The sequence below is a fragment of the Quercus robur genome, chromosome 9 (assembly GCF_932294415.1).
Source record: "Quercus robur chromosome 9, dhQueRobu3.1, whole genome shotgun sequence".
Classification (NCBI taxonomy): domain Eukaryota; kingdom Viridiplantae; phylum Streptophyta; class Magnoliopsida; order Fagales; family Fagaceae; genus Quercus; species Quercus robur.
In genome coordinates, this window is record NC_065542.1 from 16,068,664 (window position 1) to 16,090,798 (window position 22,135).

A 22,135-nucleotide genomic window follows, 5' to 3' on the forward strand; every position below is an offset into this window, starting at 1 on the left:
GTTTGGTGGTTGTCTGGTTTGGTTGGAAAACTTGTACCTTTTATCTTTCTTTCCTTTCTAATTCTGTGGGTAGGAGAAATTGACAATTGCCGGTTTGAAAAACTTTCTGGTTGTTGAGGTCAAATAATCTCTCCTTATACTTTTTTAAATGGATAGAATTTTATATTCAGAAATTTTAAAAAAAAAAAATGAAAAAGAAAAGAAAAAAGAATAGAGAATTATAGAGATCCTTGGACCCACAAAATATTTCGTTTGTCCCATCCCTGTTAACGGAAAATAAAGAAATAATTAATATGTTCAGGTTAATTATATATTTTCTTTTTGTTGTTACTATTACTATTTGTGGGGTCAAAAACTCCTTAAATAAAACCCGAATACATATTTTAAGGTTCTAGTCGTCACAATTAATTTAAAACAAAAGGGTAATTTATAGTGGGAGAACTAAACAAGTAAATTAATCCGAGTCTGAATGAACACTTTTCTGATTAATTGATACAAAATACTTTCTTGTCGAGGTTACTAGCACCCTCGGGCAGATGCAATCACTCTCTACAAGTTCTTACACTCTCATTCCTAAAATTTTCCAACCTCCTCTAAGTGTGAGAGAAAGTCCTATTTATACACACAGTCCATACCCTTGATAGTAGGTAGTGATGCTAGATGTTAGAAGATGTTTGTCTCATTAGGCATCTCCTCTCTCATTTCGACGATGAAAATGGACTTTTGGGTGTGTATAGTATTGTTCATGTTGGTCATTCAGTATTAAATGCGACTTGTGTTAGGTGAGAACACTTAATTAATACGGAGGTGACTATTACTTAGGTTGCAAGTCACCTTGCCCACTCTTATTATCCATCGAAAAACAAAGCTCAAAGTTTTGTTCTATTTGTATATATATTTTGAGATTTAGACTACATAGTACATACCCAAAAAAAAAAAAAAAAAAAACGAAACTTTGATGTGGGTTTTCTTTTTTTTTTTTTTTTTTTTTTTTTGGCCTCTAAAAACTAAAAAGTAAAAACATGGTCCGTAGTGCATGACTAGGTAAATTGCTTATGGTCAAGAAAAAGAGGAATCTTTTTTTTTTCTTTATACCACAACACTATTTTTATTTTATTCTTTTAAAATAGCACAATTCTATTTCTAATATTTCAAATAACTGTAGAAAGAGATAAGATTGCGCATTTTATAATTTACCAAAAAAAAAATTCCCAAAAAAAAATAAATTATCAAAAAGAAATTGAAGAATATATATAGAAATAGAATGTTTAGTGTTGCCTCTTAATCTCATCCCTTGAACTACAATCCTAGTGCCGTCACACTATATGTGTATAGGTATTATTATATACACTATTTATAACACGTATCAATTTGTGTGAGGATAAACTCAAAATAACTTAGCCAAAAAGAGAGAGTCAAATGATGATTAATGATTCAAGCAATTTATTAGTTCATCCACAATAGTCCGGCTAAATAATCAAATCAAATTTTCATTTCAACCCTCCCTCCTCTCTCCTCCCCCCACACAAAAAAAATAAATAAATCTTATGACCAAATCCATTGAATTGTGCTGCTTAAGGCAATAGTTTAAGATTTCAGTCTTTGTTGATAAAAGTATAAAACACATTTAAAAACAACATACTTTGTATAAGTTTTTTTTTTTTTTTTTAAATAAAAAAATACAATTCTATAAGAATGATATGGCTTTTAGTATGAAGCTATAAGTTACTTAAAAAATTAATGCAAATGTCAAAGAGTTTTTTTTTTTTTTTTTTTTTTTTCCTAATGGGCTATGATTTACAAGTTTTAAAGTTTAAATTATCCTCAAATAGCATTTCTTGGAGTTTTCAATAAAAATGTCTAAGGTTCGAATCTCCCAACACACTTAAAATGTATCAAAACAAGTAAAAGAAAAAATGGACATCTACTTTTCAAATAAAGTAAAAAATGAGTTTAAATTTGTATTAACATTATGTCTATAATCATTTCAAAGAGTAAGGACTTTATTTTAAATATTAAATTTTACTTATTCAGGATGATCAAGAGTTTTGTAACTTAACTAGTACATCATGGTATTTCCAATTGATACATCTAGGTTATAAATTCTCTCTCCTCTATTGTAACTATCAAATTTATTAAACAAATAAAAAAGTAAGTGTGTGTGTGTAAAGCCAAAACTTAGAAAAAATCAAATTAGAATATAAATTGAATTTCAATTAGAGTCCAATTATGTGCCTTATGTCCCATTTAATTTTAATTTTTGTGTCAAGTAAATTATTAAATGTAAAAATCAAAAATTCTAAATCCAATTAGATTCTAAATTGAAATCCAATTTTGAACCACGTGTCCATCTAATTTTGTAATTTTTGTGACAAGTGAATTATTGGATTTAAAAACCAAGGATTGCATATCCAATTAAATTCTAAATCATATATATAATGAGAAACCATTACATATTTTAGAAATCTATGGTTTAAAAAAGGTATAAGCTAATACCATGTATAATTTCAACATCTTCTAAAAAAAACGAATAATTTGAATCGTATAATTATGATTGTTTTTAGTTGTACCTATGCATATGCACGGATTTAAGCACTAGTGTGTGTGTGTGTGTGCATATATATATATATAAAGTCAAAGCTAAGAGAATCCAATTAGATTCTAAATTAAATTCTAATTATTATCTAATTTTGCACCACGTATCCTATCTTTATTCTAATTGTTATCTAATTTTGCACCACATATCCTATCTTTTTTTCTGTTTTCTTTTTTGGTTCTAAGTGAGTTAAAGTTGCGCAAAAGACGAAGAGTCTAATTAATATAGATAAACCATTAAAAACCCAATAAAAAAAAAAAAAATAGTAAACTCATGTGTATATCCACACCAAAAAAAAAAAAAAAAAAGAAGTAAAACTCATGTATATATCTCTAACTTAAAAAATATGTAACTCTTACACTAGTTATAATTTGAACCCATATATGTATGTGATTGTGATTGTTTTTAATTGTAGCATGTATATGCACAAGTTATACACTAGTCTATTTAATGTATCACGTGACTTTAAGAAAATATATATACATGTAAATAGTTTTATAAATTGCCACGTAATTATAGGTTTGATGGAAATGGATGATATAGTCAATGTAAAGATAGAATCTAACTCTTTTTTTCTTTTGGAAACAAAAATGGAATTAAATTTGAATGACTGAAATGGAAATTTGAAATGTAAAGGGATAAAACATAAAAGTAAAGCGGCCCTAAACTTTTAAAGGCTAAATATGTACTCTAGTAAATAAATAAAATTTTATAAATAAAAAAAAAAAAAAAAAAAAAAAAAAAAAAAAACCCTTCCAAGCAAGGAAAAGATAGAATATTCCTTAAACATCATTCAATGTATCACATGACATTAAAAAATATAAATACATGTAAATGGTTTTATGAGTTGCCGCATAATAGGTTTGACAGAGATAGATGACATAATCAATATAAAAATGGAATTAAACGTTTTTTTAAAAAACAAAAATAGAATTAAATTTGAATGACTAAAATGTAAATTTAAAACATAAAAGGATAAAAGGAAAACAACCCCAAACTTTAAAGGCTAAAAATGTACTTTAGTAAATAAATAAAAATTAAAAAAAAAAAAAAAAAAAAAAAAAAAAAAAAAACACACACACACATACAAGTTCTAACCAAGGAAAAGAAAGAATATTCCCTAAACATCATTTTACTCCATTCATTTCTATTCCTTTCCCTCCACAAATTATTAATGAAATGGATGTGAAATACTAATTTTATCCTTACTTTAAGAAAAACAAATAAAAGATGAATGATATCATAATAAAATTATATATTTATTTCATTTCCCTTTCCATTCATCTATAAACTTCCAAACACACCATAGAAAAAAAATCAAAATATATCATATATTCATTTCTTCTCATTCATTTATAAATTGGAAAGGCCTATTAAAAACGTAAACATCATCAAATTATTATAATAATGAAATTTTTAAAAGATTATTCTAATAAAAGAATTACTACTAATTAAAAGTTTCTAACCTTTTATAAATAAATATAAATTATTATTATTCTTAATAAAATTACACTTGTATATTTTATCAACAACAAAAAAAAAATTACACTTGTATATAAATATAACTATATATTAGCAACCAAAAAAAAAACATTAACACTTGTGGTAAGTGTAACTCGAACATATATATACTTTCCATACCTTTCACAGAACTGTGAGTCCAGTCGGTGGCTTCGAACATCTCTCACTCTCTCTCTCTCTATAGCTCTAAAGGGATTTTTTTTTTAAGCCTAGCTTTAGAGTTTAGATCCGTCTCTTCTCTGCTCAAAAAGGTAAATTCTTTTCTTTCTCTTCTATTGTACGTATGCAAATTCTTTTGTTTTAATTTCGTTATTATTAATGATTTGTCTTCTTGATAAATTTTACGTTGATGATTATTTTTCTCTGTCAATATTCTAAAGAATTGTTGCATTCAATAATCCATCCTATGATATAAATATTAGAGATTTTTTTTTTTTTTTTTAAATCTGTTAACTTTTACGGTTTTACCATTCGATTATCAATAATTTTGCTTCATGCCCACTTTATACTCTTTGGTTAATCACACGAAAAAACATGTCTTTGTTGAAAATAGTGAAAAAAGATTGCAACTTTTATTGCTTTCTGCTATAAAAAGATGCAGAATTTTGTTTTTCGCTGGTAATCTGGTTGAATTTTAAGGAAAATGATATGTACTTCAATTCTCTGTAATACGCTAATTATTTCATGACAAGATTATAGAATTGGTGATTAATGTTACTATGATTGTAATTGTGGTTTTTTTTTTTTTTTTTCAATGTTATTCAGGTTTCAATTTGTTAGGTGGGTTTCAATATATTTTAATATGCGTAGAATGGATAATAGAGGTGACTTCATACAAAGGCTTGGGCTTGACATTTCCATAAACATTCTCAACCTGTTGGATGACCCATCTGACCTTGTCCGCGCTTGTGCTGTTTCGCGTTCTTGGAGTCAATTTGGTAAGCTTATTGTGTTAAAAGAATCAATTTGAGTTGGGTTTAGTTGTCTGTTGCTAGGGTGTTTATGTTTAATTAAGGAGGAAACATAGACTATAACTTCGGATAGAATAGGATTGTGGAAAGGAATGCATGTAGCTGACCTTGATTAGTCTTTTGAGAATCTATAATCAACCCCAGAATTTTGGGCCTAAGGCTTGGTTGTAGGATGTTTTTCATCTTGATATAGTAGATTTTTAGGTTTCTTATCTGCTTCTTATGTCTTTGGTTTCATTATTTTTGATTGGGTAAGTTACACACATACACACCTAGTAACCTCACCCTACACGTCTCTCTTACAAGAAGAGGAGGTTTTACTTGAGCTAATATTAGTTCATTGGCTTGCTTTCATTGGAATTATCGACCATAAATTTCAGTTCCCAATGCTTTTTGACCGACATGGTTGGACGCCGGCTTCTAGGTACATGGTTTGTATATAGTTGCTTTTTTTTTGTGTTTGGGGGGGGGGGGGGATTGTGGGGGTGAACATCATTGCAAATATTAAGTTTACCAATTTGAGAGTAGTGAACTATATATATATATATATATTTGATTATGTATCCCCAATGTGAATTTTCTTTTCCAACACATCTATCAAATTTAGTTACCTAAATAGGGAAGTTCATAATTTAGATTATACAGGGAAAGTTTTGACTTTAGTATGTGACCAATGCAAATTGGTCATAATTTCAGGTTTGCTGTATTTATAAAATTAAAAAAATAAATAAAAAAAATAAAATAATCAATGTTTGCTGTAAATTTTTTTTGATAAGTAAAGAGAGAAGCAAAGGTTTGCTGTAAATGACTAACTGATGCATTTCAGAGATATTATTACTAAGATTCTCCTCTGTGGCTCAAAGGCCATATTGCAGAACTGGCTCATCACTTTCCATCTAATTAACTTAAAAGTCTCTTATTAAAAGCAGCAAGTGGCATGGTACCTACATGGGTATTTATCTCATGGCAGTTTGCCTAGTTACTTTACTTTGAAAAAATAAATAAATAAATAAAAAGGTAAAGGAAATTAATTAGAATATAAACCTTTTTTTTTTTCTTCTTCTTCTTGCTATAATTAATAAAGTGGGAAAAAAAAATCAAATGCAAGTTAATTACCTCTTCACAACCTTGATTTCATTACAGAGCATATCAATCAATAGGAATAACATTTTGCATGTTAACTCAGAATGTCATTCCTATCAATCAAGTAGGAATGGCATTTAATTACAACAATTGATTAAAATCAGTATGCAATTGAACCATGTAATGTGCCGTTTTCTTGTGTGATACTGATGTGGTTTCTTAATCTTTATGCAGTGATTGAAAACAGTCTTTGTAAGCAGCTTTGCTTGAAATTGTTTCCTGAACTATCTAGTGTTACACATGTTATTGAAGTGGAGAACTTGATAGAACCTGTGAAAATTAGTGCTGGTGGTTCTCCAGAGTGGGAACGCCTTAAGAGGGATAATAGAGTGTATGCCTTCTTTGCCCGAGGACTTACACCTTTGATAAAAAAAGATTGCATAATAGAGCCCATTAGTGCATCAAGCACTGATAATTATCCTGATGAAAGCATACAGAATACCCTGGAACCGGAGGATAGAATTGGTTTCAGAGCTTCATACTGGTCGAGTAAAGGAGAAAGTGATCCCAACGTTCCTGAGATATTAACGTATAAGTTGGTTGCCCAATTGTGTGTTGTTACTGAAATCCAAGTTCAACCATTCCAAGGTTAATTCCAATGGCCTGTGGATTTGTTGTTCTCTATGATCTGGACTCTGGACATTTTTCTAACTGACAGATTTTTTTATTTATTTTTATAAAAATAACTGACAGAGATAATATGTTTATGTATCAGCATATTTTCAGTTTGGCTTCCCTATATATTCATCTAAGGCAGTTCGATTTAGACTGGGCTATTCCAGATATCCATTGGAATTGGTCGATGGCATGTTAATTCATCACCGATGGAGTGACAACGATTTTATCTGGATGTATACTTCACCAGAGTTTCCAGTGGCTCAGGTGAGTTGCACTGTTGCTTACATTGTTCGCACTGTTGCTTACGTTGTTCAGTCTGAAAGGTGGAGGTGATGGATTCAGAGGCATTTTCTTTTGGTTTACTTAACTTATCTAAACAAGAATTTATAAGCCTAGATAGAATTCACTTTTTGTAAGCACTGTTTCTTGCTTCATGTATTATTATTATTTCTTTTCAATTCCAGAAATCTCAGACCTGTCTGTTTTAATTTTGAACCTTTGACCTGCGCCTACATTCATGGCTTTTCTATGGTATTTTGTATTCTAGTGAACTGGCTATGTGCAATATGAAATGAATATTTATACTGGTAAGTTTCATAAGCAAGCATATATATTTTGAGTTCCATAGGGCTCCAAGTTGGCTTAACAGGCCTGCTTCACTTCGTGATGAAACAGGAGAACGAATTGCAAAAGTTCAAGTTACCAGAAGCTGTTCTTTGCATTGGAGGGATTTTGCAGGTCGAGCTATTGGGTCGGGTTCAGAAACAAGAAATGGATGGATTGTATTATATATGGTCAGTTTCTCACTGTTTTGAGGCTCCTTCAAAATTTGGTCCAAGGGACATGTTTTGCCTTTCTTTTGCATAATCAGGTTGTATTGCTTGTTTTCTTATCATGTTGTGATGCAGTGTCTCCCATGTTCAAGTTGTTGGACGACCACTCTCATCCCCATTTGATATTGATACGCTTGATTCTTCGGGAAAGTTCACCTTAAAATACAACCCCGAAACACAATTGCCGGAGGGAGAAGCAGATACACCTTCTCGCCTGCGTACATTCACTACAAGATTGTTGCAGCTGCTCGGGAATGGACCAGTTGGTAACAATGAATTAGACGAGGAGCCACCTGTCTTGTAGCAGCTGCTTGGGAATGCCATGCATTGGAGGAGGAGCCATCCGCCTAATACTACAACAACCAAGCCATGGACCCTAAATTTTGGGGTTGGCTATAGATCCTTAACAAGCTATTCACAGTTGGCCACAATGTATATTAAAAACTTATTTTTCTATTTTCCATTTATTTGTATCACTTATGTTAATCCAGGTGAACTGGATCTATCATGGATTCATCACACTGCAACAGTGTTGATCAGTGATAACAATTGTGTTTATGCAAATTAGTGTCTTCAAAATCAAACAGGGGATTGGCTCAAGTATACTGGGTGGTCTTTGACCCGTTTGATCATGGTTGAATGTACCCCAATCCGCAAACAGGATCTTGAGAAATTGTTTGCCTCAGGCATTTTTAACTTTTTTTTCCTCAATTGATTTTAAGAAAATGTGACAAAAGCCATGTTGATCAATATTAGTTCTTATTTAACCCATGTAGGAGCAAAAAGTTTAATATTTCTGAATGCTTTATATATATACACACACAGTAACACACATTTTTGTCTATTTTGGTATGAGTAAAATTTTAATACCTGGGTCGATCTTAGATTTTAGGATTGTAATGCAAGACCTATTCTTTTTTAGTTGGTTTCCAAAGCAGAAGTTAATTTTAATAATTTTGCTTTTTAAAGTTCTGAAATCGGTTTTTGCAAGATTTTTGGTATATGCAATTTTCCCTGAGAAAAAGAACACATGATATACTTAACATTCCAGCTCCTTTAAGGACCTATCGTTTTGAATGACAGCTTGTTTGGGACCCGGGGGCAAGTAGTGATATTCAAAGTCTCTAATAATACACCAAGGGCCTATGGCTTGTACGGGCCACCTAGATCCCACGATTAAAGAAATTTCAATTAATATGAATTTCATATTTTTGTTTGTTTGAACTCTTAGAAGACAAAGAATGTGATCATGTTCTAGCTCATCTTGTTCTTTCCCATTTGATTGATAATTGCAGGGTACTTCTCGACAGGATTCCTCAAATGAGTTTGAAGCATTGCTTACAAGAGGCTAACAAATGTGCTGATGTTTTGACAAGAAGATGAGTGAAATTACTACCAAAATTAATGATTTGTTTAGATAGAGGGGGGAGCAATGGGGAGTAGAGTAAAGTTGGCTAAAAACTAAGTTAATTTCCAATAAACTCTACTCTATCCTATCCTCTTCTACTCCCCTTGGTTCCAATTGAACCATAAGTTCTTTTCTATTTTGCTCCTTTTGATGTATAAATACTTCTAAACCTGGACGTTAAACATTTCGTTTCTTTTTAATCATCCTCCTTTTGATATATATAAATATATCTAAACATGGACGCTATTGCTTTAGCAATGCTACTGTTCTTTCCTTGCAATAATATTTCCTTCGCTACGAAAAAGATAAAGTGATATCTAGACCAATATAAATTTATATGTGAAAATATTTATTAACATTTATTGACATAATAAGATATTATTTGCTTCTTTTTTTAATACTGCCTGCGAAGTGCTATGACTATAATATTTTCACAACAAATCATAAGTAATTAATTGTTATTGGTACGAATTTGATCCTACCGAGAGACCTGACATAACTTAGGATCTGTTTAACACTTATAAAGATTTCAATGTTAATTTCCCCCAAGCATCTGGTCCAAGGACTTCAAACATGACTTGGGTTCTGTTTAAACACTTATAAAGATGTCATTGAGTGTTAATTTCACCCGAGTATGTGGTCCAAGAAACCTGACATAACTTAGGATCTGTTTAACATTTATAAAGATGTCAGTGTTAATTTCCGCCAAGCATCTGGCCCGAGGACTTCTGGCATGACTTGGGTTCTATTTAAGCACTTATAAAGATGTCATTGAGTGTTAATTTCGTCCAAGTATGTGGTCCGAGAGACCTGACATAACTTAGGATCTGTTTAATACTTATAAAGATGTCAGTGTTAATTTCCCCCAAGCATCTGGTCCGAGGACTTCAGGCATGACTTGTGTTCTGTTTAAGCACTTATAAAAATGTCATTGAGTGTTAATTTCACCCGAGTATGTGGTCTGAGAGACCTGACATAACTTAGGATCTGTTTAACACATATAAAGATGTTAATGTTAATTTCCCCCAAGCATCTGGTTCGAGGACTTCAGGCATGACTTGGATTCTGTTTAAGCGCTTATAAAGATGCCATTGAGTGTTAATTTCACCCGAGTATGTGGTCCGAGAGACCTGGCATAACTTAGAATCTATTTAACACTTATAAAGATGTCAGTGTTAATTTCCCCCAAGCATCTAGTCCAAGGACTTCAAGCATGACTTGGGTTTTGTTTAAGCACCCATAAAAATGTCATTAAGTGTTAATTTCACCCGAGTATGTGGTCCGAGAAACCTGACATAACTTAGGATCTATTTAACACTTATAAAGATGTCAGTGTTAATTTCCCCCAAGCATCTGGTCCGAGAACTTCAGGCATGACTTAGGTTTTGTTTAAGCACTTATAAAGATGTCACTAAGTGTTAATTTCACTCGAATATGTGGTCCGAGAGACCTAACATAATTTAGGATTTGTTTAACACTTATAAAGATGTCAGTGTTAATTTCCCCCAAGCATCTGGTCCAAGGTCTTCAGGCATGACTTAGGTTCTGTTTAAGCACTCATAAAGATGTCATTGAGTGTTAATTTCACCCGAGTATGTGATCCGAGAGACCTGACATAACTTAGGATCTGTTTAACACTTATAAAGATGTCAGTGTTAATTTCCCCGAAACATCTGGTCCAAGGACTTCAGGCATGACTTGGGTTCTGTTTAAGCACTTATAAAGATGTCATTGAATGTTAATTTCACTCAAGTATGTGATCCGAGAGACCTGACATAATTTAGGATCTGTTTAACACTTATAAAGATGTCAGTGTTAATTTCCCCCAAGCATCTGGTCTGAGGACTTCAGACATGACTTGGGTTTTGTTTTTGCACTTATAAAGATGTCATTGAGTGTTAATTTCACCTAAGTATACGGTTCTAGAGACTTGACATAACTTAGAATCTGTTTAACACTTATAAAGATGTCAGGGTTAATTTCCCCCAAGCATCTAGTCCGAGGACTTCAGGCATGACTTGGGTTCTGTTTAAGTACTTATAAAGATGTCATTGAGTGTTAATTTCACCTGAGTATGTGGTCCGAGGGACCTGACATAACTTAGGATCTGTTTAACACTAATAAAGATGTCAATGTTAATTTCCCCCAAGCATCTGGTCCGAGGACTTCAGGCATGACTTGGGTTCTGTTTAAGCACTTATAAATATGTCATTGAGTGTTAATTTCCCCCGAGTATGTGGTCCGAGAGACCTGACATAACTTAGGATCTGTTTAACACTTATAAAGATGTTAGTGTTAATTTCCCCCAAGCATCTGGTCCGAGGACTTTAGGCATGACTTAGGTTCTGTTTAAGCACTCATAAAGATGTCATTGAGTGTTAATTTCACCCATGTATGTGGCTCGAGAGACCTGACATGATTTAGGATCTGTTTAACACTTATAAAGATGTCTGTGTTAATTTCTCCCAAGCATCTGGTCCAAGGCTTCGGGCATTACTTGGGTTCTGTTTAAGCACTCATAAAGATGTCATTGAGTGTTAATTTCACCCGAGTATGTGGTTCGAGAGACCTGACATAACTTAGAATCTGTTTAATACTTATAAAGATGTCAGTGTTAATTTCCTCCAAGCATCTGGTCCGAGGACTTCAGGCATGACTTGGGTTTTGTTTAAACACTTATAAAGATGTCATTGAGTGTTAATTTCACCCGAATATGTGGTCCGAGAGACCTGACATAACTTAGGATCTGTTTAACATTTATAAAGATGTCAGTGTTAATTTCTCCCAAGCATCTGGTCCGAGGACTTCAGGTATGACTTGGGTTTTGTTTAAGCACTCATAAAGATGTCATTGAGTGTTAATTTCACCCGAGTATGTGGTTCGAGAGACCTGACATAACTTAGGATCTGTTTAACACTTTTAAAGATGTCATTGAATGTTAATTTCACCCGGGTATCTGGTCCGAAAGACCTGACATAACTTAGGATTTGTTTAACACTCACATTTTGCCACCTTAATTCGTCCATAGGTAGGCAACACTAGGGTTTTTGTTTGATATAAGCCTCTTTCAATCTAAGGCCGATGCAATATGGTAGCCACCATGCATTGCCTGACCATGGACTAACTTTCAAGGATCTCTTTAACCAGGCCCTCAGATGGGTATTTCACCTTTTGGTGCAGAGTAGAAGAGATGGCTCCCAGGGTATGAAGCCAAGATTTGGCCACAATAGCCATGTAGGGGGAAAAAGCGTCCACCATATCTGATCCAGTCTGCACGGGTAATCTAACCTAACCCCTTGGAATGATGACCTTCCCATCAAAACTTACCATAGGAGAATTGTAGGTGGTTACGTCTTCGGGTCTTAAGTTCAGCCCCTTGTTGTTGGTCTTACCATGCTTCACCATTGCACTCACTATTACACAAATTCTTCCCACAAACGGCGCCAGTTGTAGGGAACAAATTTGAGATTCTGTCCAGGATGAATGGACTTAGGCCCAAAAAGCCCAAAACAATAAATTTGTAGAGAGTGGGTCAAAGAATTAGGCCCCAATGAATTGGACAATGACTAAGATGGAATTCGATGGCAATTATGCATAAATAAGAAGTACTGATATGAATGAACTTCTTGTCCAAGGAGGTAAGTGTTCATATAAATCAACTAAACAGAGTACAAGTGCAATTTTGATTGCTACAGTATTCTTTCTCCCTCCTCCCTCTCCATGGAGGGTCTTTTTCATTATATAGCTCCCTCTAGACCATCTTGATCCTACACTTGTTGGTCATCTGAGCTCTTATCTCCTGTCCCATCAAACACCTTCTTTGGCTCTCTATGAGTTTTGATAGCTAAGACAGAACTGTTTAGAGATCTTCTCCACATAAATGCAGTAAGAAAAGTAGCTGTAATGCATTCAATGTGGTGGTAGCAGTTTTCCCTTAGATATTTTTGGGTTCCCCTCCTCCTCGTATGTTCATGATGCACGTCCTTATAACTAAACCTTCATGGAAGGTCATTCTGATTGTTGGAATACATATTTGAGCTGTATTTTAGCTTATCCGAGCCAGTTGTATTTTGCTCATTAAGTCCTGAGTTTGAGCCACTCATTACTATTCGTTCGTCCTTGGACTACTCAGGTTCTCGGCCAAGGCCCAAGGCCCAACACTGGATTTGGGCCTTTATCCCTACATTACTTATTTAGGATGATCAAGAGTTTTGTAACTTAACTAGCACATCATGGTATTTCCAATTGATACATCTAGGTTATAAATTCTTCCTCCTCTATTGTAACTATAAAATTTATTAAAGAAATAAAAAAGTAAGTAAGTAAGTAATTGTGTGTGTGTGTAAAGCGAAAGCTTAGAGAAAATCAAATTAGAATATAAATTGAATTTCAATTAGAGTCCAATTATGTGCCTTATGTCCCATTTAATTTTTAATTTTTGTGTCAAGTGAATTATTAAGTATAAAAATAAAAAAATTCTAAGTCCAATTAGATTCTAAATTGGATTTCAATTGAAATCCAATTTTGAACCACATGTCCATCTAATTTTTTAATTTTTGTGGCAAGTGAATTATTGGATTTAAAAACCAAAGAGTGTATATCCAATTAAATTCTAAATCATATATATAATGAGAAACCATTACATATTTTAGAAATCTATAGTTTAAAAAAGGTATAAGCTAATACCATGTATAATTTCAACCTCTTCTAAAAAAATGAATCATTTGAACCATATAATTGTAATTGTTTTTAATTGTACTTATGCATATGCACGGTTTTAAGCACTAGTGTGTGTGTGTGTGTGTATAAAGTCAAAGCTAAGAGAATCCAATTAGATTCTAAATAAAATTCTAATTATTATCTGATTTTGCATCACGTATCCTATCTTTATTCTAATTGTTATCTAATTTTGCACCACATATCCTATCTTTTTTTCTTTTTTCTTTTTTGGTTCTAGGTGAGTTAAAGTTGCAGAAAAGACGAAGAGTCTAATTAATATAAATAAACCATTAAAAACCCAATAAAGAAAAAAAAAAAGGTAAACTCGTGTGTATATCCACAAGAAAAAAAAAATGGTAAAACTCATGTATATATCTCTAACTTAAAAAATACGTAACTCTTACACTAGTTATAATTTGAACTCATATATGTATGTAATTGTGATTGTTTTTAATTGTACCATGTATATGTACAAGTTATACACTAGTCTATTTAATGTATCACGTGACTTTAAGAAAGTATATATACATGTAAATAGTTTTGTAATTTGCCGCATAATTACAAGTTTGATAGAAATGGATGACATAGTCAATGTAAAGATGGAATCTAACTCTTTTTTTTTTTTTTTTTCCTCTTTTGGAAACAAAAATGGAATTAAATTTGAATGACTAAAATGGAAATTTGAAATGTAAAGGGATAAAACATAAAAGTAAAGCGGCCCTAAACTTTTAAAGGCTAAATATGTACTCTAGTAAATAAATAAAAATTATTAAAAAAAAAAAAAAAACCCTTCCAACCAAGGAAAAGATAGAATATTCTTTAAACATCATTCAATGTATCACGTGACTTAAAAAAATATAGATACACGTAAATGGTTTTATGAGTTGCCGCATAATAGGTTTGACGGAAATATGACATAGTCAATATAAAAATGGAATTTAACGTTTTTTTTAAACAAAATAGAATTAAATTTGAATGACTAAAATGTAAATTTAAAACATAAAAGGATAAAAGGAAAACAACCCAAACTTTAAAGGTTAAAGATGTACTTTAGTAAATAAAAAAAAATAAAAAATAAAAACACACACACAAAACTTCTAACAAAGGAAAATGTTAGGTTCTAAGACTTTAAGAACTAAATGTATTAGAACTTCAATTTGTAATGTATTGGCAAACCATGATCAAAACATAGAGTCTAGGTTTAGGCTGTTCAAAGTGTGTTTATTTGTAAAATTGGAATCGAGTGATTGCAAAATTTATTTGACTAAATATGCAAGGCTCGATCGATCGAAAATTTGACTCGATCAATCGAATCTCATGCAAATTTATTTTTCTGCAGAATTTCCAATTCAACCCAAGCCCATATAACGTGTAGGGTTTTATGTTTTACTCCAAGTATAAAAGGAAAAACCCTAACTACGTTTTTTATGTGTTTTGTGTTGAATCTTTTGTGAGATCTAGAGGTATTTACCTTCATACACACTTAAAGTTATCAAGATCAAGATGCATGTCAAGAATTTGGTGATCGCTTCAATTGCTACATAAAGAACTTAAAAAAAATCTGAAACCTTTGAGTGGAGTTTTAAAGTCACAAGTAGGAGAACTTGTGATTACAGTGGATTAAAGAAAGAAGTAGTTTGTGGACTCGAAGTTGTCACGTGGTCGTGTTAGTAAGTTTTCTACTCGAGATAGCAATAAGATATTAGTGGTCTAAGTTCTATTGTAAAAATTTAAATTCTTTCATAATAGATCTATTTTATCTTGAGAATAGTTAGGTTAAATCCTCCCTAAGTTTTTTACCAATTTGGTTTTCCTAGGTTATCATATCGTGTATTCTTTATATTTTCGCATTATTTACATTATATGATTTGAATGTGTTAACCTAGAATTGAATAATTTATCTAAGTAATCACTTGATTAAATAACTAGGTTAAACAACTTGTGTTTTAAGGGGTCTAAAAATGTACAGAAAAGATAGAATATTCCCTAAACATCATTTTACTCCATTCATTTCTATTTCTTTCCCTCCACAAATTATTAATGAAATGGATGTGAAATACTAATTTTATCCTTACTTTAAGAAAAACAAATAAAAGATGAATGATATCATAATAAAATTATATATTTATTTCATTTCCCTTTCCATTCATCTATAAACTTCCAAACACACCATAGAAAATGTATCATATATTCATTTCCTTTCATTCATTTATAAATTGGAAATGCCTATAAAAAAACGTAAACATCATCAAAATTTAAGAATGAAAATTTTAAAATATTATTCTAATAAAAGAATTACTACTAATTAAAAGTTTCTAACCTTTTATAAATAAATAAAATATTATTATTCTTAATAAAATTACACTTGTATATAAATATAGCTATATATTAGCAACCAAAAAAAAAAAAAAAAAAAAAAACATTACACTTGTGGTAAGTGTAACTCGAACATATATATACTTTCCATACCTTTCACAGAACTTTGAGTCCAGTCGGTGGCTTCGAACATCTCTCTCTCTCTATAGCTCTAAAGGGATTTTTTTTTTTAAGCCTAGCTTTAGAGTTTAGATCCGTCTCTTCTCTGCTCAAAAAGGTAAATTCTTTTCTTTCTCTTCTATTGTACGTATGCAAATTCTTTTGTTTTAATTTCGTTATTATTAATGATTTGTCTTCTTGATAAATTTTACGTTGTTGATTATTTTTCTCTGTCAATATTTTAAGGAATTGTTGCATTCAATAATCCATCCTATGATATAAATATTAGAGAGATTTTTTTTTTTAAAAAAAAAATCTGTTGTAAACTTTTACGGTTTTACCATTCGATTATCAATAATTTTGCTTCATGCCCACTTTATACTCTTTGGTTAATCACACGAAAAAAATTGTCTTTGTTGAAAATAGTGAAAAAAGATTGCAACTTTTATTGCTTTCTGCTATAAAAAAAATGCAGAATTTTGTTTTTTGCTGGTAATCTGGTTGAATTTTAAGGAAAACGATATATACTTCAATTCTCTGTAATACGCTAATTATTTCATGACAAGATGATAGAATTGGTGATTAATGTTATTATGATTGTAATTGTGTTTTTTTTTTTTCTTTTTTCTTTTTGTCAATGTTATTCAGCTTTCAATTTGTTAGGTGGGTTTCAATAAATTTTAATGGATAATAGAGGTGACTTCATACAAAGGCTTGGGCTTGTCGTTTCCAAAAACATTCTCAAGCTGTTGGATGACCCATCTGACCTTGTCCGCGCTTGTGCTGTTTCGCGTTCTTGGAGTCGATTTGGTAAGCTTATTGTGTTAAAAGAATCAAGTTGAGTTGGGTTTAGTTGTCTGTTGCTAGGGTGTTTATGTTTAATTAAGGAGGAAACATAGACTATAACTTCGGATAGAATAGGATGGCGGAATGGAATGCATGTAGCTGACCTTGATTAGTCTTTTGAGGATCTATAATCGACCCCAGAATTTTGGGCCTAAGGCTTGGTTGTTGTAGGATGTTTTTCTTCTTGATTTAGTAGATTTTTAGGTTTCTTATCTGCTTCTTATGTCTTTGGTTTCATTCTTTTTGATTGGGTAAGTTACACACATAAACACCTAGTTGTCTTCAACCCACAACTCCACTCTACACCTCTCTCTTACAAGAAGAGGAGGTTTTACTTGAGCTAATATTAGTTCATTGGCTTGCTTTCATTGGAATTATCGACCATAAATTTCAGTTCCCAATGCTTTTTGACCAACATGGTTGGATGCCTGCTTCTAGGTACATGGTTAATGGTTTGTATATAGTTGCTTTTTTTTTTTTTTTTGTTGAGGGGGGTGGGTGGGGGTGAACATCATTGCAAATATTAAGTTTACCAATTTGAGAGTAGTGAACTATATATATATTTGATTATGTATCCCCAATGTGAAGTTTCTTTTCCAACACGTCTATCAAATTTAGTTACCTAAATAGGGAATTTCATAATTTAGATTATACAGGGAAAGTTTTGACTTTAGTATGTGACCAATGCAAATTGGTTATAATTTAAGGTTTGTTGTATTTATAAAATTTAAAAAAATAAATAAATAAAATAAAATAATCAAGGTTTGCTGTAAAATTTTTTTGATAAGTAAAGAGAGAAGCAAAGATTTGCTGTAAATGACTAACTGATGCATTTCAGAGATATTATCACTAAGATTCTCCTCTGTGGCTCAAAGGCCATATTGCAGAACTGGCTCATCACTTTCCATCTAATTAACTTAAAAGTCTCTTATTAAAAGCAGCAAGGGGCATGGTACCTACATGGGTATTTATCTCATGGCAGTTGGCCTAGTTACTTTACTTTGAAAAAATAAATAAATAGGTAAAGGAAATTAATTTGAATATAAACATTTGTTTTTTTTCTTCTTCTTGCTATAATTAATAAAGTGGAAAAAAAAATATTCAAATGCAAGTTAATTACCTCTTCACAACCTTGATTTCATTACAGAGCATATCAATCAATAGGAATAACATTTTGCATGTTTACTCAGAATGTCATTCGTATGACCTATCAATCAAATAGGAATGGCATTTAATTACAAAAATTGATTAAAATCAGTATGCCATTGAACTATGTAATGTGCTGTTTTCTTGTGTGATACTGATGTGGTTTCTTAATCTTTGTGCAGTGATTGAAAACAGTCTTTGTAAGCAGCTTTGCTTGAAATTGTTTCCTGAACTATCTAGTGTTACACATGTTATTGAAGTGGAGAACTTGATAGAACCTGTGAAAGTCGGTGCTGGTGGTTCTCCAGAGTGGGAACGCCTTAAGAGGGATAATAGTGTATGCCTTCTTTGCCCGAGGTCTTACACCTTTGATAAAAAAAGATTGCATAATAGAGCCCATTAGTGCATCAAGCACTGATAATTATCCTGATGAAAGCATACGGAATACCTTGGAACCGGAGGATAGAATTGAGTTCAGAGCTTCATACTGGTCGAGTAAAGGAGAAAGTGATCCCAACGTTCCTGAGATATTAACGTATAAGTTGGTTGCCCAATTGTGTGTTGTTACTGAAATCCAAGTTCAACCATTCCAAGGTTAATTCCAATGGCCTGTGGATTTGTTGTTCTCTATGATCTGGACTCTTGAACATTTTTCTAACTGACAGATTTTTTTATTTATTTTTATAAAAATAACTGACAGAGATAATATGTTTATGTATCAGCATATTTTCAGTATGGCTTCCCTATATATTCATCTAAGGCAGTTCGATTTAGACTGGGCTATTCCAGACATCCATTGGAATTGGACGATCACATCAGAGAGGATATGTTAATTCATCACCGATGGAGCGACAACGATTTTATCTGGACGTATACTTCACCAGAGTTTCCAGTGGCTCAGGTGAGTTGCACTGTTGCTTACATTGTTCAGTCTGAAAGGTGGAGGTGTTGGATTCAGAGGCATTTTCTTTTGGTTTACTTAACTCACCTAAACAAGAATTACTAAGCCTAGATAGAATTCACTTTTCGTAAGCACTGTTTCTTGCTTGCATTTATTATTATTATTTCTTTTCAATTCCAGAAATCTCGGACCTGTCTGTTTTAATGCAAATATTGCTATTGAACCTTTGACCTGCACCTACATTCATGGCTTTTCTATGGTATTTTGTATTCTAGTGAACTGGCTATATGCAATATGAAATGAATATTTATACTGGTAAGTTTCATAAGCAAGCATATATATTTTGAGTTCCATAGGGCTCCAAGTTGGCTTAACAGGCCTGCTTGACTTCGTGATGAAACAGGAGAACGAATTGCAAAAGTTCAAGTTATCAGAAGCTGTTCTTTGCATTGGAGGGATTTTGCAGGTCGAGCTATTGGGTCGGGTTCAGAAACAAGAAATGGATGGATTGTATTATATATGGTCAGTTTCTCACTGTTTCGAGGCTCCTTCAAAACTTGGTCCAAGGGACATGTTTTGCCTTTCTTCTGCATAATCAGGTTGTTTTGCTTGTTTTCTTATCATGTTGTGATGCAGTGTCTCCCATGTTCAAGTTGTTGGACGACCACTCTCATCCCCATTTGATATTGATATGCTTGATTCCTCGGGAAAGTGCACCTTAAAATACAACCCCTAAACGCTGTGTTGCCAGTCGTCGACACAATTGCCGGAGGGAGAAGCAGATACACCTTCTTGCCTGCATACATTCACTACAAGATTGTTGCAGCTGCTCGGGAATGGACCAGTTGGTAACAATGAATTAGATGAGGAGCCACCTGTCTTGTAGCAGCTGCTTGGGAATGCCATGCATTGGAGGAGGAGCCATCCGCCTAATACTACAACAACCAAGCCATGGACCCTAAATTTTGGGGTTGGCTATAGATGCTTAACAAGCTATTCACAGTTGGCCACAATGTATAATAAAAACTTATTTTTCTATTTTCCATTTATTTGTGTCACTTATGTTAATCCAGGTGAACTGGATCTATCATGGATTCATCGCACTGCAACAGTGTTGATCAGTGATAACAATTGTGTTTATGCAAATTAGTGTCTTCAAAATCAAACAAGGGATTGGCTCGAGTATACTGGGTGGTCTTTGACCCGTTTGATCATGGTTGAATGTGCCCCAATTCGTAAACAGGATCTTGAGAAATTGTTTGCCTCAGGCATTTTTAACTTTTTTTTCCTCAATTGATCTTAAGAAAATGTGACAAAAGCCATGTTGATCAATAGTAGTTCTTATTTAACCCATGTAGGAGCAAAAAGTTTAATATTTCTGAATGCTTTATATATATAGTATATACACACTCAGTTACACACATTTTTGTCTATTTTGGTATGAGTAAAATTTTAATACCTGGGTCGATCTTAGATTTTAGGATTGTAATGCAAGACCTATTCCTTTTTAGTTGGTTTCCAAAGCAGAAGTTAATTTTAATAATTTTGCTTTTTAAAGTTCTGAAATCGGTTTTTGCAAGATTTTTGGTATATACAATTTTCCCTGAGAAAAAGAACACATGATATACTTAACATTCCAGCTACTTTAAGGACCTATCGTTTTGAATGACAGCTTGTTTGGGACCCGGGGGCAAGTAGTGCTATTCCAAGTCTCTAATAATACACCAAGGGCCTATGGCTTGTACGGGCCACCTAGATCCCACGATTAAAGAAATTTCAATTAATATGAATTTCATATTTTTGTTTGTTTTAACTCTTAGAAGACAAAGAATGTGATCATGTTCTAGCTCATCTTATTCTTTCCCATTTGATTGATAATTGCAGGGTACTTCTCGACAGGATTCCTCAAACGAGTTTGAAGCATTGCTTACGAGAGACTAACAGATGTGCTGATGCTTTGACAAGAAGATGAGTGAAATTACTACCAAAATTAATGATTTGTTTAGATAGAGGGGGGAGCAATGGGAAGTAGAGTAAAGTTGGCTGAAAACTAGGCTAATTTCTAATAAACTCTATCCTTCTCTACTCCCTGGTTCCAATCGAATCATAAGTTCTTTTCTATTTTGCTCCTGGTTCCAATCGAATCATAAGTTCTTTTCTATTTTGCTCCTTTTGATGTATAAATGCTTCTAAACCTGGACGTTAAAGATTTCGTTTCTTTTTAATTATCCTCCTTTTGATATATATAAATATATCTAAACATGGACGCTATTGCTTTAGCAATGAAACTGTTCTTTCCTTGCAATAATATTTCCTTCACTATGAAAAAGATAAAGTGATATCTAGGCCAATATAAATTTATATGTGAAAATATTTATTAACATTTATTGACATAATAAGATATTATTTGCTTCTTTTTTTAATATTGTACACGAAGTGCTATGACTATAACATTTTCACAACAAATCATAAATAATTAATTATTATTGGTACTAATTTCATCCTACCATTGAAATTAATTTTTTGCCCACTAATAACAACCTGTAACAGCTTACTAAATAAAATTTTTTGTGAAAATATTGTAAACAAAATATTTCCTATTAAGAATTGATATGTATATTATAGAGACATGAGATGGTATCAGGTGTATATAAGGAGACACTCAAAAGTATGTGAGTCCAATCATTGTGTGGGGCCACTTGCTGTAGGAGGCTACCTGTATAGAGCTGAAACACAAGATATTTTTTTACGCTGCTACTAATATGTTGTGTATGCATGTTCCCTTCCCTTGGCAATCAGTTGAGATAAAAGACAAAGCCAAGAAGCATTTCAACAACAAAACAACTCTAAACAGACGATGGTGGCTCACCATCAACTACTCTAGCCTTTACTTTGCATGGAACTGCAGCAAAAGCTCACTCATAAAGTCAGCGCAGTAATAGGCAATCTTGTAATCTT

General features: G+C 32.5%; 1 protein-coding gene, 1 long non-coding RNA gene and 1 pseudogene across 3 annotated transcripts; 2 read left to right on the forward strand and 1 right to left on the reverse strand.

Moving 5' to 3' along the window:
- Positions 1–4,202: 4,202 nt before the first annotated feature.
- Positions 4,203–19,925, forward strand: LOC126700550 (F-box protein At4g00755-like). 2 transcript variants are annotated; one of them, XM_050398743.1, is made up of 6 exons: positions 4,203–4,368; positions 4,883–5,055; positions 6,406–6,819; positions 6,947–7,113; positions 7,525–7,720; positions 19,777–19,925. In XM_050398743.1, the coding sequence occupies exons 2-5, from the start codon at positions 4,920–4,922 to the stop codon at positions 7,714–7,716; spliced, it is 909 nt and encodes a 302-aa protein (XP_050254700.1). In that variant the 5' UTR covers positions 4,203–4,368; positions 4,883–4,919; the 3' UTR covers positions 7,717–7,720; positions 19,777–19,925. The 2 variants fall into 2 exon arrangements, with proteins under 2 accessions (XP_050254700.1, XP_050254699.1); XM_050398742.1 differs by lacking the exon at positions 19,777–19,925 and adding an exon at positions 7,758–8,378 and having other exon boundaries at positions 7,525–7,643.
- On the reverse strand, positions 6,087–18,487 carry LOC126700552 (uncharacterized). Its single transcript, XR_007647226.1, has 2 exons — positions 18,338–18,487; positions 6,087–6,284 (listed from the first exon to the last, which is right to left on the reverse strand). It is a non-coding gene; the product is annotated as an uncharacterized LOC126700552 (long non-coding RNA).
- Positions 16,311–20,362, forward strand: LOC126700549 (F-box protein At4g00755-like; annotated as a pseudogene).
- Positions 20,363–22,135: the final 1,773 nt, after the last annotated feature.

What these genes read in the sequence shown, in the direction of transcription:
- LOC126700550 (XM_050398742.1), top strand. Translation starts at nt 4,920, where the DNA reads ATGCGTAGAATGGATAATAGAGGTGACTTCATACAAAGGCTTGGGCTT. An exon ending in GCGTTCTTGGAGTCAATTTG is followed by an intron (nt 5,056 to 6,405) that starts GTAAGCTTATTG and finishes ATCTTTATGCAG; the next exon opens with TGATTGAAAACAGTCTTTGT. An exon ending in CCAAGTTCAACCATTCCAAG is followed by an intron (nt 6,820 to 6,946) that starts GTTAATTCCAAT and finishes TTTATGTATCAG; the next exon opens with CATATTTTCAGTTTGGCTTC.